Here is a 19,710-nt window from a genome sequence, read left to right as displayed (position 1 = left end):
TATGTTTCAGAGAGAGAGAGAGAGAGAGAGAGAGAGAGAGAGAGAGTACCTTAATTCATCTCGCTTGTCTATTTTCAGTTCAGGCAACTTTTACAATAGATAACACCTAGACCTATGTTTCAGAGAGAGAGAGAGAGAGAGAGAGAGAGAGAGAGAGAGAGAGAGAGAGAGAGAGAGAGTATACCTTGATTCATCTCGCTTGTCTCTATTTTCAGTTCAGGCAACTTTTCCGATGTACCTGGTTGGAAGCGATTTTCTGAACCCGGCCACGCCGTTTTCCTGTGATGTTTCTGGCAATAATCGAACTAGGCCGATGAATGAGTAATTAAGTTATTCTTGCTTTTAATTTTTTATATTTTACTCATTATATATTTCTTAATTCATCAGTATAGGCCTAACAGTCCCTTCAGGGAAATTTTAGTTAGGTGACAATTATTATTATTATTATTATTATTATTAGCTAAGCTACAACCCTAGTTGGAAAATCATCATGCTATAAGCCATTTGCTGACAGATTAGACCAACATCTCCAGTTAGATGAAAGTCTAACCAATATTTTAGTAAGGTTTTGTGAAATAATTTAGACATATGAGAAAATAGGCCTATATCTCTAATTAGAAGAAAATTGAATCAAAAGTAAGGTTCTGATGCGTAATTTAGACATAGAGAATAGACCTATATATCCAATTAGACGGAAATCTAAGCAATTTTTTATTAAGATTTTGAGACATCATTTAGACATAGATAATAGGCCTTGGTCTCCAAGTAAAGGGAAATCTAACCCATGTGTTATTAAGGTTTTGAGGCATCATTTAGACCTAGATATAATAGGCCTAGGTCTCTAATTAGATGGAAATCTAACCCATGTGTTATTAAGGTTTTGAGGCATCATTTAGACCTAGATATAAATAGTCCTAGGTCTCTAATTAGATGGAAATGTAACCCATGTGTTATTAAGGTTTTGAGGCATCATTTAGACCTAGATATAAATAGTCCTAGGTCTCTAATTAGATGGAAATCTAACCCATGTGTTATTAAGGTTTTGAGGCATCATTTAGACCTAGATATAAATAGTCCTAGGTCTCTAATTAGATGGAAATCTAACCCATGTGTTATTAAGGTTTTGAGGCATCATTTAGACCTAGATATAAATAGTCCTAGGTCTCTAATTAGATGGAAATCTAACCCATGTGTTATTAAGGTTTTGAGGCATCATTTAGACCTAGATATAAATAGTCCTAGGTCTCTAATTAGATGGAAATCTAACCCATGTGTTATTAAGGTTTTGAGGCATCATTTAGACATAGATAATAGGCCTAGGTCTCCAATTAGAGGCAAATCTAACCAATGTTTTAATAAGGTTTTTATTATCATTTATGCATAAAGAATAGACCTATATCTCCAATTAGACGGAAATCTAACCAATGTTTTATTAAGGTTTTGAGGCATCATTTAGACATAGAGAATAGACCTATATCTCCAACTAGATGGAAATTTAATCAATGTTTTATGAAGGTTTTGATGCATCATTTAGACATAGAGAATAGGCCTATATCTCCAATTAAATTAAAACCTAACCAATGTTTTGGTAAGGTTTTGATAAATCTTTTAAACATATAAACACAAGATTTAGAATGGCTAATTCATCTTCTATAATGTTCTCTTCAAGTTCCCAATGCGAGATGATAAAAGAAGACGGAGAATTTGTACAGATTTTGCCCTGCGAGAAATGGATTTTTGACAACTCTATTTTTCAATCTACTATCACAATGGAAGTAAGTTAGTTCAATAGCCTTAATTTTTTTTATCTTGGTTCTATGCAATTTTGTGTATATTTCTAAGGTTCAGGAAACTTGAAAGTAGCCTATCTTTCCATATATTTGAAACTTTTTTAATGTCCTATTCAGTAGTTAATTTGCCATTATCATTATGATTATAACAAGATAGGCCTACAGCATTTTCTGTTTGGGGAAAATGTATATGGTTTCTCCAGTGTTAGCAGCGGTCACAACATTATTATTATTATTAATTGCCAAGCTACAACCCTAGTTGGAAAAGCATTATGTTATAAGCCCAGGGGCTCCAACAGGGAAAATAGCCCAGTAAGGAAAGGAAACAAGGAAAAAATAACGGATTTTGAGCGACGCGAAAAATCTATTTTTGGGTGAAAGCCATGTCGTGCTGATGGAAGTTCCTACAGTGACTACAGTGATATATCCCAGAGAATTTACCGAAGGTATCCAGAATTCTAACTCCTGGAGCGAGTATCCCTTAAATTTCTCCAAGGGATATCGCGTAAGGACGTATCTTAACACATCTCATTGCTATTTACACCCCGAATAGCCTTTCACTTCGAGAGGGAAAGTGGCAAGAAAATAAGAGAGTCGTTCAAGAGGTAAAACTACTCGACTCTCCTAATGTACTGTAAATAGTTCGGCCATCCGCCACCGCACGGCGCCACCAAACCATTCTCCGTAGCTTTGTAAGTTTTACAGATACAGTACCAAAAGGGAGGGATTAACATCCTTTTACTAAAGGAGGGTGGGTCCATCAGGACAACATGGCTCTTTCACCCGAAAATAGATTTTTTGCTTCGCTCAAAATCCGTTTCTTGGGCTTAGGCCATGTCGTGCTGATGGAAGTTTACCAGAGCAATAATGTATCTGTGGATTTAATAGTGCCGTTATCTCGAATTGACTATTTCCTAACCGGTCGCCACGACCAAAGACACTTGATGTTACCGTAATACTGTACATCAATTAACTAAGCATACCATATGCCAGCTCTTCCTGTCCCCTACAGGGAAGAGTCTATATAGACTCTAGGAAAAAACCCGAGATTGTGAGTTCAAAGAACAAGCAAGCAGAAAGTATATCGTGTCGTATATACGTAAAGCGTAGTTTGTACTAGAGTTCTGAATAGAGTACAGTACCTCCCAGGTCTGGATCAGACAGATGAGTTCATGTTCACGTAGGAAACGTAAAACAGTAGACAAACATAGCACAACCAAACTTACCTGATTGCATGGTAAGGGAAACTCTGTCCCACATAGTCCATAAGAGGATAAAAAATACTCTGAATACAATGTATAATCTTAAGGCGAGAGAGACGCAAAGATTCCTTCTATAGTTTATTTACAAGAAACACAGAAGTCATGACTAAGCAAAATGTTTATGCTAAACATAGACATAACAAGCATAACAGTAATAACAAGGTAAAAAGTTTTATCTGAAAGAGAAAACAATGCCACTCCGTGAAATTAGGAAATTTCAAAATATATGTTATTACTAAAAGACATTAAGCATAAATATGCTGGCACTCATGTCAAAGTATTATGCTTCTAAGTTCACTTAACTATGGAAGACAGTTTATAATGTTTATGTCAACACTAAAAATCAACATGATATACCTAAGTCTATCATGCACACCCTTCACTAACAGTCCCAATTAGTGCACTGTCCTTTGCAGTAATCAAACTACAGGCTTTATTACACTGCCTGCAGCCACCACATGAAATTTGATTTCTTGCAATTGCTTCGCATAGTGCTTAAAAAAGACTCTGGAAGACTTCCAACCAGTGTAAGCACGTAGGTTATCAAACGACATAGTTTGAAAGAAGTTAAGAGACGAGGCAACCTTCCTCGGATCATGACCTGCGGGTGTATTGTCAGGATCCGCTCTGCGAATAAAGTAAGTGATTTTCGCCCTTATCTGTTTCAAGGATAACGTTGAACCCAAAGTTTCTCCCCTAAAAAGCTGGCCTCCCCCAAAGTCTGAAGTTCTATGAAGATAGACCTTCAGGCATTCCACTGGATAGAGGGATGCTTCTTCCTTCAGAGGGCAGATTCTCCAGGGACCCCATCTTTTAGTGGGTAGCTCATTCTTGGCGAGAAAAGTCGGATCCGGAAAGAGATTTAGTTCTCCGTTCGGTGTAAACTGAATGTGACCATCATCCCTCGAGAGGGCCACTATTTCACTGACTCTGGCTCCTGAGGCTAGTGCAAATAGAAAAATCACTTTCTGAGTCAAGTCTTTCAGCGAGCAATCTTCATTGTTCAAGGTAGAGGCCAGATGAAGAACCTTATCCAAAGACCATGAAATAGGCTTTGGAGGAGCTGCAGGCCGAAGTTTTGCGCAGGCTTTCAGAATCTTGGTGAAGATTTCGCTTGAAAAATCCACTTGGAAGGCATATAGAATTGGTCTAGCTAAGGCAGATTTACACGTTGTGATCGTATTAGCCGCTAGTCCTTGTCCGTGAAGATAGATGAAAAAGGACAGGCAGAAATCCGTAGAAATCTCTTGAGGTTTCTTCGCCTTAACGAAGGCCACCCATTTCTTCCAGGAAGATTCGTATTGTCTTCTAGTTGACTTTGACTTGTATTCTTCTAAGAAATTAATGCTGTCTTCGGAAATCCCAAACCTCTTCTTGACCGCTAGGGCGAGAAAATCATGAGATGAAGGTTCTGGGTTTTCTCTGATGAAGCGTAGACAGTCGATTTCTGTACTAGCTGAGTCAGAACTGGTTCCGGCAACAGGATCAGCTTCAGGCGTAGTTCTGTTATCAATGGAAACCAGACACTGCCTGGCCACTTGTGGGCCACTATCGCTGCCCTCCCGCGAAAGGATCTCAATTTGTCGAGGGCTTTCAACAACAGGTTGGTTGGTGGGAACCGGTAGATCCTGGACCATCTGTTCCAATCTAGAGACATCGCGTCCGTCGCTTCCGCTAGAGGATCCTCGTACGGGGCTACGTACCGGGCTAACTTCTTGTTGTCGCTCGTTGCGAAGAGATCTACTTGCAATCCTGGGACTTTGCTCAATATGAAGGAGAATGATCCTGCGTCTAGGGACCATTCGGACTCTATCGGGTCGAACCTGGATAGAGCATCCGCCGTCACATTGCGGAATCCTTGAAGGTGGACTGCTGATAAGTGCCATTTCATCTTCTTGGACAGATGAAGGATGGCTATTATCACCTGATTCAACTGAGGAGATCTTGAACCTTGACGATTTATGCATCTCATCACTACTTCGCTGTCTAGGACCAGGCGAATGTGGATTGATCAGAGAAGTTTCAGTTTCTTCAGGGAAAGAAACACTGCCATGGCTTCCAGATAGTTGATGTGGAAGGTCTTGAACAGGGGAGACCAAGTTCCTTGCACTTTCCGAATATGAGAATGACCCTCCTATCCTTCCTTTGAAGCATCCGTGTGGACGGTGAATGTAGGAGGAGGTGGTTGCAAGGATACTTTTCTTCTTAAGTTCTTTGTCTCCGACCATGGCTTGAGAAACGTCCGCAGACGATTTGGTAACGGTCTTAGTAGATCTCTTCGATCGTTGTAAGCGTATTTTCTCCAGATCCCTGAGGCATTTTTTAATTGTGCTCTCAAAAGTGGGTCTGTCAAAGAGGCAAACTGGAGAGACCCCAACACTTTCTCCTGTTGTCTTCTTGAAATCTTTCGTGACCGAAGCAGATTTTTGACGGCCCCTGCAATCTCCTTTCTCTTTGCCTTTGGCAAGGAGAGGCAATGTGACTGTAAGTCCCAGTGGATTCCCAACCACTGGAACTTTTGAGCTGGAGACAGCCGAGACCTTTTTCAGGTTGATCTTGAACCCTAGGTACTCTAGGAATTGGATCACTTTTCTGGAGGCTTGCAAGCATTCTTCTTTGGATGCTGCCCACACCAGCCAGTCGTCCAGGTAGGCCATCACCTGAACCCCTTTTAGGCGTAGTTGTCAAACAACTGCATTCGCAAGCTTTGTGAATATTCTTGGAGCAATATTCAAACCGAAAGGCATGGCTCTGAAAACGTATTTTCTATTCTGGAGCTTGAATCCCAGGTAGGGGGAAACTTGATGGTTGATTGGCACATGCCAGTATGCGTCCGTCATGTCTATGGAGACTGTGAATGCCCTTTTGGGCAGAAGAGTCCTTATGTGCTGAAGTGTCAGCATTCTGAACTTGTAGTTCACAATGAACTTGTTGAGTGGTGATAAGTCCAGAATGACTCTGAGCTTTTCCGAATCCTTCTTCAGAACACAGAATAGCCTTCCTTGGAATTTGATGGACTTTGCTTTCTTTATTACTCTCTTGCTCAGTAGTTCCTGAACGTATTCTTCCAGAACTGGGGTTGAAGGCTAGAAGAATTGAGGAAAGCTTGGTGGAGGTGAGGTCCAACCCCACCCCAGTCCTATCTTGATCAGGCTGTGGGCCCAAGGATCGAAGGTCCACCGATCCTGAAAGTGTAGCAGTCTCCCTCCTACCGGCAGCATCTCACTTTGAGTGCTGGGTGGAAGACTTTCCACCTTGGCCACGACGACCCTTGTTGCCTCTTCCTCTGAAGGGGCGTCTAGAGGAGCCTCGAAAGGATCCCCTAAACTTTGGCTAAGAAGCCGATTGCCTTTCATAAGCTGGGGTGAAAACTGGAGACTGAGTCGCCAGTGTTTGGGGCACCAGTTGAAAGGTGGTGGTAGGTTGAGCCACCGTCTGGGGCACCGTGGCCATGGGAAGCTGTTGCTGTCTTGGCTGAGAGGACAGGCGAGGCCGCTTCGACTTGTTCTTCGGCTGGGGACCCCTGTCAGCGGAAGATTTTCTCTTGGAGGACAAGCCCCATTTAGAGAAGAGATTCCTATTCTTCGAAGCAGCCTTGTCGACGACCTCCTTCACCACATCACTAGGAAAGAGGTCTTTTCCCCAGATATTGGAAGCTATCAGCTTCCTCAGTTCGTGTTTCACAGAGGCAGAAGCAAACACGAACTCCCGACAAGCCGTCCTGGCTCTGATAAAATTGTATAGGTCCTTTGTAACCGTAGCCAAGTGCGCCTTGGCAAAGACCATAAACATATCTGGAGAATCCGGGATGCTAGCCATCGTTTCTAGCCCCGTTTGTAAAGACACGGACGCTGCCAAGCGCTCCTTTGTCTCATGTTCTCTCTTCAAGAGAAACTCTTGACAGCTTCGGGAGGTCCTCATTGAACTGACGTCCAGCGATATCGGCCTCCAGCTTCCCGACTGAGAAGGCAACGTGAACGTCCTTCCAGTCCTTGTCATCTGAAGGGAAAGCAAGGGAGAAAGGCTTGCTTTCTTCCAGTGTGGGGCAGGGCTTTCCTGCCCTCACGGCCTTCAGAGCTGCTTTAAACCCTTTATCCATAAAGGGAAAAGCACGTTGAGGGTCAGCAATAAACAACATATGTTTTTTGACTAATGCCGGCACCTTTGAGCTAGTGAATGCCCTCTCCTTTAGCTTTGTGGAAAACAAAGCCTGTGCTTTAGCGAGCTCAAGGACAATTACTTCCTTGGGCTCTGTCTCTTCTTTGTACACCGGTTCAGTTCTGAGACGGACATAACAATCCGGGTAGGATGCCCTGCTGGGCCAGAACTCTACCCAGTTTCTCCAAAAGGAAAATTTTGCCTGCTGACATAGGCATGTGCTCCGTGTACCTCCACGGGTTAACATCGGAGAACACAGGGAGGTCCTTCACATTTAGTTTCTTCGGGGCTAAGCACGAGGAAACCAATTGCTCGATCTCTGACCGAAAAGTAGTCTCTTTCTCTGACGACTTCTTCTGCAAGTCGTACACCATCGACATCAGAGATTGCAAGGTGGTCGTAAGTGCCTCCAGATGAGGCGGTTGCGAAGAGGTTGAGGGAGCTGGTTCCACCACAGCCGCTGAAGAAACCGACACCGCTGAAGAAACCGACACCGCTTCAGCATTCTCAACCTCGCTAGCAGGAGGAACAACTGCCTCCTGTTCTGACTCTTCTACGAGGAGATTCTTCTCAGTCTCCTCTGAAACGACAGACATATTGTCGTCTAGGTGGACGCTTTCCAAAGCATCCCCCACGCCAGGATCTCCAGGTTTCGAAACCGGGAGTTGCATCAAGGGGATCGAAGGTTTAGTCTGGGGAATGATGGAATCGTCACGAGCTCCGGGGAAGATACAGTCCCTCATCCTAGCATTAGGAAGGTATGGGCCCGAGGTATTCTACCTACACACGCCATGTCCGTAGAAGTCCTTGCTGCGGACCCTACAAAAGTTGTTCCTGCACTCGGGATGCTCCTCCTGTAAAGAAAAGAAAAGCAAATGAGTTTTCTGTGAAATTATCAAATTTCAACATAATACATTTATTATATTTTAGCTTGGATAGGGTAAGCTATAGTAGGAAAGACACCCACATGTGTTTCCCATCCAGCCATTTGCTATGACCCCTTCCCGTATTGAACCATGAAATTCACAAGGAATTAAATAACAGAGGGAATATCCAAGATATATAGTGTCTCCTTGATACGACCTCTTATAATGTTCAATACAGTGGATAAATTTTAATGGACATAACCATTAAAATAAGAGAGAATCATTTCTCTATAATGGTCTCACAAATGGCTGCTCAAGAACCACTTGTAGGTTGGAAAAATTTTATCATATTTTTCTGGATACAGCAGTTGCCGGCGGCAGTATGCCGCCGACACTGCCGGCCCCGCCGACACTGCCGGCCCCGCCGACACTGCCGGCCCCGCCGGCCCCGCCGCCACTGCCGGCCCCGCCGACACTGCCGGCCCCGCCGACACTGCTGGCCCCGCCGGCCCCGCCGACACTGCCGGCCCCGCCGGTCCCGCCGACACTGCCGGCCTTACCGACACTGCCGGCCCTGCCGACACTGCCGGCCCCGCCGACTTCGTCGGCATGTAGGGCCAGTCGGTAAATGCCGGCAGGCAGGCGTCTGCCGAGCCTGCCGGCAGCTACCGTTAATAAAATATGAATATAGTGTCGACCTGCCGACAATGTCGGCATGATGGGCTAGTCAGCATATGCCAGCAGGCCGGCATCTGCCGGGCCTGCCAACCACTGCTGGCTATAATAAAACACTATGGGTGGAAGGCATTGGCCAGCTGCCGACAAGCTACTCAGTTGCCGGCAGGCAGGCCTATCAAACTCACCAACGGCATCGATCAACGATGTTCGAGGTAAGAGAAACAGCGAACTGTTAGCCTAGCCAACCCCCATTGTCGGCAGAATTAACTGCCGACTACAGCCCATGATAGACAGTAAGAGAGAAAGGTAAGGATAGAAGACGGCAAAGAATCAGCTATGTCGTCTACATCCTGAGAGTGTGCCAGTGGAAGAGGGAAATCAATTCGGGCTTCCACTCAACCATATCCCATCTTAAGGGATATGGAAGGCAGTCCAAGGGAGGACTCTAAGGAACACTCAAAGATATAAGGTTATCTGTCAGTAACCTAACCAGGCACTGACAGAAAAACTCATGCCAGGTCTACAGATGTCCAGAGGAGCCTATGTAGAACCACGGCCATAAGGGTGTTGGATCATTCAACACGAAAGAGATAGCGGGGAAGGGGTGAATAGTCCATAAGTAAAGCAATACCCTAAGGTATTACTTAACTTGAAGGATTCTGTCCTCGTAAAAGCCTCAACTAGGGGAAGTCATTTCCCCAGGTTGGGTTAGGCAATGAGAGAACGTCCGAAGACGAACTCAAGAGAACAGAATCTCGTACCAGGGGTTAATACAGGGAAGAAACCTATCCTCCCGTTAAAAACCCCCAATACAGGACTGTCTGCTAGACCATAAAGAGGAAATTGTAAAACAATAACCTCTACAAGATCTAGGGAGGCAAGCCTCCTGAACAGCAACTAGCCCTACTGGAATACCGACAAGCTACTCAGTTGCCGGTATAAATCCAGGTAGCCAGATGCCTAACACAGACTTACTCTGATGTCCCGTCCTCAACTCCAAACTCAATGCTGACAAGCGATTCAGTTGCCAGCTCAGAGAAAAGGAGAGGAAAACGAAACGCCCCAGAAAATTTACCCAACCATAGGTTACAGTAAATTAACTGAGGATAGCCTAGGCTAATCAGAGGGAAAGGGAATTACTCTTATATCTCATAAAGATAGTATTGACTCAAAGGGGCAATGATATCTATCTTACCCCTAAAGACAATACAAGAGTAATGGGGACATATAAAGTATACTAAAGCACTAAAGCTATTAAGCTAGAGAGCTTAGAGAAACGTTCTACGTAACTCTGGTATACTATTATGGAAGAGGAAAGGAAATAGTAATATCTTAATTGTATAAAATATTGCCTGAGCTTCAATACAACTATACCAGGAAGGTTATATCATGCATGAGGTGTGAAAGTGCCTAGGCTAGAAGCCTAGCACTCGTGAGGCTCGAAATTATAGCCAAATTCACGACAACAATGACATAATATAAAAATCCCTAGCTAAAATACTAAATAGCTAAAGTTATTAAAGCAAGGATGCTGGGAATATCGTTCTTGCTAACTAAATGATCGAAAGAACGATCCCGTCATGACGACATCTGGCCGGCAACAGCTCTTGTTACGTTAATTACGATATCAATCGAAAAGCAAAACTGGCAAGAGCTTACATTTACACAATTCAAAGATATTACTTAACTTTCCAGAAGCTGATGAAGCTGGGGAATCCATAATCAAGCAGAAAAAGCTTCGAAAATAGCGAGATAACACAGGGAAAACTGGTCAGCAAAGCTACAAACGAAAGAATGGTTTGGTGGCGCCGTGTGGCGGCGGATGGCCGAACTATTGACAGTACATTAGGAGAGTCGAATAGTTTTACCTCTTGAACGACTCTCTTATTTTCTTTCCACTTTCCCTCTCGAAGTGAAAGGCTATTCGGGGTGTAAATAGCTATGAAATGTGTCAAGTTACGTCCTTACGCGATATCCCTTGGAGAAATTTAAGGGATACTCGCTCCAGGAGTTAGAATTCTGGATACCTTCGGTAAATTCTCTGGGATATATCACTGTAGTCACATATAACTTAGGAAGCTACTAATGAAGGAACTTCCATCAGCACGACATGGCCTAAGCCCAAAAAAAGATTTAGACCATAAAGCAAGTTACAATATGTTATGAATTCACCATTCAAATCAGTTTAAGTTATATAGTAAATTCTAACTCAATTAGATTTATATTAGATTCCTCTCTCATTTTCCAGTCCTTTTCTTCCAGTGGAATCTGGTATGCAGCAGAGCATGGCTCTCCTCGCTTTTCCAGACCATCTTCACTACAGGGTTTTTCTTCGGATCAATTTTGGGTGGAGTAACAACAGAAAGGTTAGTTTCCTTGACTAGTCTGAGAAATATAACCATAGTATGTAGCATAATTACTTTAATGGTGTAAATACCAAGTTCTTATCATGTGTGTGTGTGTATAGATTAGGCCGATATCATTATTACATACTAATTTTGATTAAGATACACCATAAGAATCTAGGTTCTTTTGTCGTTTATCTTTTATTATTATTTACCTAAGACTGGCAAAAAAATTAGCGTACATCAGGAGGCTATTAGAGCAATTCAAGTGACAATAAAGATTGCAACTGTGAGCAGCCCCTGGTCTTTAACATATTATGCCCAAAGGCATTGTGATTGGCCGCCACTCGAGTATCTTTGCTCCACTTTGGCTTGCTTCGTTTGCAATAAAACATTATCCCATTGCTCGTTGTTCTGACAAGCGGTACATGGATGTGCTGCATATGCCAGTTGCATGGTTCACAATTTATCATAATTACCTGTGATCTATTTTATTACATTATCATGTTTACATAAATTAGCTGTGAGGAGATGGTGGCAAATCATGAGACTTCTGAGCAGATTAAGTTAAGACTTTGGGCTACGCACAGTTGGTACCAACAATAAAGTATTGAAGTGTGATTGCCAGTTACAGTTGCATAGACTTGTGAAAGACAGAAAATATCAACCAACAAAGAAAACCCAATAAATTGAATTACGGTCATTTCGCCCAAAAGTCAAGTCGCCCACATGTCAAGTCGCCCACAAGTCAAGTCGCCCACATATAAGAGTCAACATACATGTAAGATTAAAAACGTGGTGAAATGAAAATATTTTGTTAATAAATAGCTGCATATAGGTAAGATTAAGAAAACAGTTAAATAAATGTATTACTATTCAGAAAGTATTTTTCTTATTAAAAGACAGTTACATACATGTAATATTCAGATAGTGACAAGGAATTGAAGTTATGTGGCATGACTTTTAAAGTTATACATAAGACTATATATTCATAACGTATATAGTATATACACTTATGTATGAAATATATACATCTATATACAGTATATCATATGCGAGATGTATACACATACATAGATACAGGTATATATTTAAAACATTTAGTTATGTACATATATATATATATATATATATATATATATATATATATATATATATATATATATATATATATATATATATATATATATATATATATATATATATATATATATATCCGTGGGTCCAAAAATCAAAGATACTATATATGTACATGTATGATATTAACAGTGTGGGCGAAATGACTTAACAGTGTGGGGGAAATGACTCCTCAGTGTGGGCAAAATGGCATGTGGGCGAAATGACCGGATACCAATAAATTTAGGTATAGAGGAATGAATCGGGAACTATGATAGGAACAAGACAATTAAGTTTCAAACCTAAAGGGTGACTTTACTGGAGCGGAAATTTATGGGCCTATATTATTTTAAAAGTGCAGAAACATTGAAAGAAAATTGGTATACTTTAAGCTATGATAACTTGCTCTTGTAAGAGAAGAAAGATTGCTAAAACAATAAAAAAGCCCGAATTTCAAACTAGGCTTAGTCTTCTATCATATTTTATGTTATTCATCTACATATTTTACATTGCTATTTACTGTAATTTGTTTAAATCTTGTGTATTTCTATTTATAGTTTATCATTTACTCCTGTTTTTTTTTTTCATGCTGACTACTTTCCTTATAAGGGTGACGACCTATGGCCACTCTTCTAACTTTAGGAATACCTTGGCTTGTGATAATAACGATAGTAATATTAAGAAGACAATAATAAGGATTAACTGGATGCTTTGTATAATGAAGACAGGAACATGTACACAGAACATCATCTAACCTAACCTTCCCCACCTTACCTAACCTACAAGCCGTGACCTTACCCACTCCCCTAATGGGAATAATGGCCCCCCAGCGACCCCCTTAGACCACCGTATTCTTAGTGATAGGGTTGAAAATAGGGGAGTTATAGGGCATGGACATTATCAGTTACATCTCTCTTCATTCTTGACCAATTTGGTCATCTTCCCCAGGTATGGTCGACGCTCCTGTGTGAGAACCAGTGCTTCAGTCACAGTTTTCTTAACTATAGTGATGCTGTTATCGCAATGGCTCTGGCTGGTCTTATTAACTAGATTTCTCCTGGGTGTATCCACTGCAATGTTGGCTTGCTCTGTTTACATGATTTGTAGGTAACTTCTTTATTGTTGCATTTCTTTTCTTTTAAATTGAGTACGTAGGCAAGCCTGATTTGATCTTTCCTGCATATAGGCCTGCGTGGGCAAGATTAATTCAGTTGTTTGTTATTATATCAATTTATTTGTTTTGACTCTAATCTTTTTATTGATTTGGAAATTAAATACTTCATCAATCCAAAAAAGATTTTGTTTTGATTCAAGTGTAGGCCTATGTGTGAATCCTATATTCCTTTGTTTCTATTTCAAAAGAACAACTAAGATTTGCTATCTGCATGAATTTTCTGTAACTTTTACACGAGCAAAATAACAATAATGTTACATAGGACTATTGATTGTCAATTCTGTTGAACAGGTATGGAAATATGTGACCCGAGTCTGCGCCCACTTGCGTCCACTTTCTACACCTTGACCTATGCCTTTATGATGATAGGCATGGCTGGGTTGGCCTATTGGATCAGGGACTGGCGACAGCTCCAAGCCGCAGGTTCTTGGGCTTGCGTGCCCTTTGTAGTGCTTGCATTGTGAGCGAATAAGTCTCGTAACTTTTTTGAATTATGTAGGCCCATAGGGTAAAGAGGACTTAGGGTTTTAAGGCTCACACACAGGCTAATTTTCAGTGGATGGTGGCTACCACTATTTCGTGATTTATACAGTAGTACTATGAAAAAGTGGAGAGGGAAGCTGTGAACACCCTGCCACTAAAAATCAACCCATGTGCGGGAGCCCTAAGTCTCTTCACCATACTTTTTTGAGTCTTTGATAGATGATGAAGTGCTGATTCTCCTTATCTGTGCTGCGTACTGATGTCATGATTAAAAAGTTTTGAAAGGCAGATAATCTCTTGATCAGTATAAATTAGAGCATTTGCTTTAAGGAGTACTTCTTCAGGTAGGTTACCATTTTAGGATTAAATTTGATTTTTACTTCACTGCCTCTAAAGTCCCAAGATTTTCACACGCTAGATAACTATAGAGTTTTGTTTTTCTCAAAATCTCTAATGAGAAATGCTGAAACCATTCCCAGAAGTAACGTAATCAATGAGCAGTCTCCGTGTATATGCCTATAACATTCTCTTCCAGCTGTATAGATGAATCTCCTCGGTGGCTTATTCTAAAAGGACGGCTGGAAGAAGCCACTCAGGTTCTCCAGAGAGCTTCGAGACTCAACCAGTCAAAATCACCTCATGATCTAGATATCGGTGCTTTTGTCCAATTTGCATATCAGGTATGACAATAGGCCTACCTTTTTTTTATGATAATCCCTCTACAGTGGTTTATAGAATTATAAAATGCTAACATATATAGATAACTCATTGGCATGCAATAGGCCTCTGCAAACACTCAAGTAGGCGCTGAATTGAATAAGGAAGGAAATTATTACAAAATTTGATTGCTAGGTAGGCCCTAATGTAAATAAAACTCCCTATAGCTGCAACACAGATTCTGGGCGAAATAAGCCCCACCCCCTGATGACATCATAGCCAATCACGATGTCTCCCAGGTTAGCAGCGGTCACAATACATCCCCTTGCAATTTGCAAACTATACTAACTTATAATTAGTTTAAGGGGATGTGTTGTGATCGCTGTTAATGTTGAGGACAACATGATTGGCTATGACATCATCAAGGGGTGGGGCTTATTTCGCCCGGAATCTCTGCAACGACTATAATAGCTCTGATTTACTTGTCACTGGCAGATAGTCATTTAACTTCCAATAACAATGTTTTATTCGCTTGTGATTTCAAGACTTAGGGTTATAGCTTATTTCAATGTTCATTTTAAACATTTCAACTTATAATGTTCACTGTTGAAATATAGCTTGCCTTCTTATGATAGTTTTCATCAGCATTTGTAATAATATAACTCGATACCATATGCTAATCTTCCATTAGAAAGTTTCTTTTCTTTTTGTGTAGACTTAGGCTTTTAAATCTTTTTATTTTTTTATTTTTTTATCCTTTTCATTCAACAAGGAATGCATTAAAACAAAAAGCGAATGAGTGCAGCTCACAATTTCTAACATGCTTCGCCCACAAGTATGATGACTGGCCGCCACCTTCTCACTGGTAATTCGTGTTAACACTTATAATAATAATAATAATAATAATAATAATAATAATAATAATAATAATAATAATGAGCAGATTATAGGTAATGATGCCTTAAACAGTGACCCGCAAGGCTGGCATGCACAACCAGAACAGAGGAGCAATGAGCATTTTTATCTGCGAACAGAGCCAACCACGGTGGAGCATAGACCATTTGAGTGGCAGCCAGTCATGATGCTTGTGGGTGGAGCATGTTAAAGATTTTAGGCTGAACACAGTTATAGACATTAAACACCCTCCCTCCCCGCAAAAAATGGAAGAAATCAGAAATCAAATTAGTACTGGAACAATAATATTTGATAATTTGGGTGGTTCATATCCCTTTAAAAACTGTAGCCTGCAACAATATATATTAGCCCTTCAAACTGACCCTGCAATGTTTTTATTATATAAGACACTACTGCTCTTATTTTCTTTAACATAATCGGTCAGAAATAACTTGATCATAGTTCAACTTTAGTCTTACCACTATGTATACATGAATAGACTCTGATGCCTGAATAAAGTTGAAATTGTCGACTTATTTTTCCATATACACCCTATTATTGCATGATGTAATCTCTCCTTTTAAGCCATCACTAAATAGACACTAACCAAGGTTTCCATCCATCATTTAACCCCAGAAACAAAATCAGATCCAGGAAGCTCAAAATAGTAATAGCCCAAAATTACAACCACCCTCAGGCAACACTCAAACTGGGTCGTCAACCAATAATGACACTCAATGCAGTAATGTTCCGCCACCACAGCCACCTTACGGCAACGATCAAGATGCATCGTCAACAAATGAGGGCAACAAACTCGACTACAAAAGCTTCAACCAGGGGTTAGGCCTTGACGACGGTGTTGGACCGTGGTGGGCTGGCCCTGTGGCTCTTCTAAGAACAAAAATCATGGCAAAGGTGACGCTGACGGTGGTGATCCTGTCTGTTTTACAAGGAATTGTGTTCTTAGGATTGTCGCTGAACTCGGATTTCTTCAGGTGAGGGCGTCAACAAAATGTATTATTCACTTTAATGTATTTTGGTATATTTTGAAAGTAAAGAATATGACTAGGCGTATCTTTTTCACCGGTGGTGGAAAATTGCTAAAGGTATAGGCATATCCTGTATTAAAACAGGATACATTTCCTTATTAATGAATTATAATCAAGTTGCCTTGAGTTGAATTCATAGACTCTATTGTGACTACCTCCAAATGTTTTTCACCAGAAGGAAAACTGAAACAGGAAGGGATAAAAAAGTCTAGTCTATTAAGAATGCTAAATGTATGAAGCTTGTGTTACTGTATATAACTCGGCTCAGGATCTGGGGAGGATATTTAATGCTGTCCTGGCAATGAGGGTATGAATGAACTTATACTAAAGGAGTTAATATATGGGCTAATTGCACAGACACGAATGTATTAATGCATAAACTTCATTGAATTACGAAATACAAATTAGTTTAACACGGCAAGAATGCACTCTACTGACTTCAATATATTACAAAGAACATGTACAGTTAAGCCTATATCAACCTTTCACAAAGAGGGCATTCAGGCAGACCTGCAATGAGGTCAGGTTTCAACAAGAATTTCTTTTACATCTTTCGCGTATTACAGTCATGTTAATGAATGTATTTCCTGTAACCACAGTTCTCCTTTCCTCTACGTGGGGTTGCTTGGGGTCTTCGAGATACCTCCTTACATCGTGTTAGCCCTGATCGCGAAAAGATTCGAAAGAAGGACTATAATCATTGTATGCTTCTTCAGCTGTGGAAGTGTTCTTCTTGCCAGTGCAGGAATTTTGCTGGCAAGCATCGAGAACGGTGGGTTTGGAATAGGTTCGACTGGGTGCAGACCAAGATCTTTAACATGCTCCGTCCAAAGGCATCTTGATTGGCCGCTACTCAAATTGTCTTTGCCTTGGCTTGCTTCGCTCGTAAATAAACATTATCTCATTGCTCCTCTGTTCTGACAATCTGTATCTGGAAGTGCTGTTCACATTGTGGTGAATATTAAAGTATCTTGATTATCCATAATATATTCTATTATTGTTATGTTTACTTGAACCAACTACGAGATAGGTGCGGCCATTCTCCATGCTTGTGGGCAGAGCACGTTAGAATTATTTGGCTGTGCTAGTTTACTTCCATTTGGGCTGTCTTCTAACACTAAGTTCAGGATAGTGTTTTAGGACAATGCTTCTATTTGTTACCATGAAAGAAACCTTTGTAAATCTAAAAAGTTCTCTGTTGTTTTTGTAATGAAATCCATAGCTTTTAGTTTTTAATTATGAGTCAAGTATTTAATTTTCATTCTTATAATTTTAGATTATCTGTAATTATATGCAAAATCTATTTGTACACATTGATAGACCCATGTCTAGTCTTTACACAAGATAGGCCTACATTTAGGCTAGAGATTTCATTATATAGACACTAGAGGATTGTCTATTCATATCTGTGGTACAGTATTATTGTCTATAGACTTTAGCTAAACTTTATTATCTATTATATGCTAGCAGCAAATGGTTCATTAGCTAGCTGTGTATACTGTGAATTTACTAACTGACCCATATATGCTATTAGGTGTCAGTGTAATTTCATATTGAATTTATTTTGACTGCCGATGCAAATGCCATTTTATTTCTCATCATGCTATCTTTCATTGCAGATATTATCATTGTCATGTGATGCCTTCCAAGTGATAATAAACATTTCATGAACAAAAAGTGAATCTTATTTAGACACCATCTATAGCCTTCAGCATTAGATAATATTCTACTCTACTATTTACCATTCTTAATATTTTGCCTTTAGTTTAAGATCAACCAATGATCATTATGAGGGCTTGTATATCATATGGCATTTGTACAAATCAGTAATCAGCCTAGCAGAGGAGTAGGCCTAATGATGCACCGAAGAGTGCCAGCAATGAAAATCATTACACGCACATAATGTAGGCTATACACTATACATTTATGTATACATACTCGCATAAAAGTAATTTTATTATTCCATTTCAGAATGGCTGATTTTGGCAAACAGTCTAATCAGTTACACGCTGATAAGTGCAGTTTTCGTGGTAAGCCCTCGTTGAGTCATTATTCTTTTGTAGTAGGCCTATACTTCTGAAATCAATAACAAAAGTAAAATCATGAATAGAAAATGCTAGGTGAATGATTTCTAATGAAATGTGAACTGTCTTTGCATGAAAGAATGTGTTATATTTTTCTCCCAACTGGAATATATCTTGTGGATTAGAAAATATGTTCATTTCAAAAATTGTGTTATACATCATTGGTTAATTTCACTTATGCATATGCTAATTAAGCTATAACTTATTAAAATATTTTACACAATACTTCTATTTAGTGATATTTTGTCTCTTGCGCAAAAAAATTCCGAAGGTAAATCGTTGGAGTTAGTGATATTTTCTCTTGCACAAACTTCCTAAGGTAAACCTTTGCTCTAGGTGATGTACCTATATGTGCTTGAGATATACCCGACCTCCCTGAGACCCTGGGGCTCTGCTGTTAGTTCGTTAGCCATTTGTGTGGGCTTCAGCATCGCTCCTATCATTATCGAAAACACGGTAAGTTATTCGCGCAAAAAATGCTGGTCGGACGGTGCTCTCTCCCCTTTTCGTAGGGTTCTGTGCATTGCAAAACTTTGTAAACTTTTCATTTTTCTTAGTATCCTTATAATTTCTTCTTCTTTCTAAATGTTATCCCTACACTTAGGGGTCTGTTGCCTGATGAGCCCTCTCCAGTGACTTTGATCAAAGGCAACCTCTTCTCTCCATATCATCCCTCACCTTATCTCGCCATCTGATTCTCTGCCTCCCTCTCGATCGTTTCCTCCTAGGTTCTTGGTTCCTAACTGCTCACTCTGTAAAACAAGTTAGTGCCGGCTCTATCAATTGATAGGCAGGTGCAGAGCATCTAAGCTTATACTCACGTGTTGTAAATGAACTTTTTCCTGTGTCCATAAACAACAGTCTTAAGGAAAATCTTGATTTTTTACAATCAGTTTTAGCAACCCATTGTGATAATTTCATACTTACTAGCCAGTAATGAGTCTGCAAGTTATTTATTTTTGAAATCCACTCTTATTGTTATTAGTAGTATGGCATGTTTACTAGTTCTTACATGTGTGGTCTCACCATAATCAGGGCTGTTGGTTAGTTATAGCTTAGAATCATAGATTATAAATAGAAGTCCACAAAATCTATTCATTATTGACGTGATGGGCTCCTTCACAGATTTGAGAGAATAATTTATCCTTAACTTT

General features: G+C 40.3%; 1 protein-coding gene across 1 annotated transcript in view; it reads left to right on the top strand.

The window, feature by feature from the left end:
* LOC137625275 (uncharacterized) overlaps positions 1-19,710 on the top strand; it is a 149,726-nt gene that overhangs the window by 1,310 nt on the left and 128,706 nt on the right. Inside the window, exons 3-10 of the mRNA XM_068356075.1 lie at positions 216-321; positions 1,670-1,775; positions 11,017-11,120; positions 13,164-13,318; positions 13,681-13,849; positions 14,408-14,552; positions 16,060-16,418; positions 18,444-18,502. Coding sequence (XP_068212176.1) covers positions 216-321; positions 1,670-1,775; positions 11,017-11,120; positions 13,164-13,318; positions 13,681-13,849; positions 14,408-14,552; positions 16,060-16,418; positions 18,444-18,502 — 1,203 coding nt within the window. The remainder of the gene's footprint in view (positions 1-215; positions 322-1,669; positions 1,776-11,016; positions 11,121-13,163; positions 13,319-13,680; positions 13,850-14,407; positions 14,553-16,059; positions 16,419-18,443; positions 18,503-19,710) is intronic.

This window comes from Palaemon carinicauda, chromosome 32 (genome assembly GCF_036898095.1).
Source record: "Palaemon carinicauda isolate YSFRI2023 chromosome 32, ASM3689809v2, whole genome shotgun sequence".
NCBI lineage: Eukaryota > Metazoa > Arthropoda > Malacostraca > Decapoda > Palaemonidae > Palaemon > Palaemon carinicauda.
Note: the sequence above shows the minus strand (reverse complement) of the source record. Positions and strands in the feature narration are given on the sequence as shown.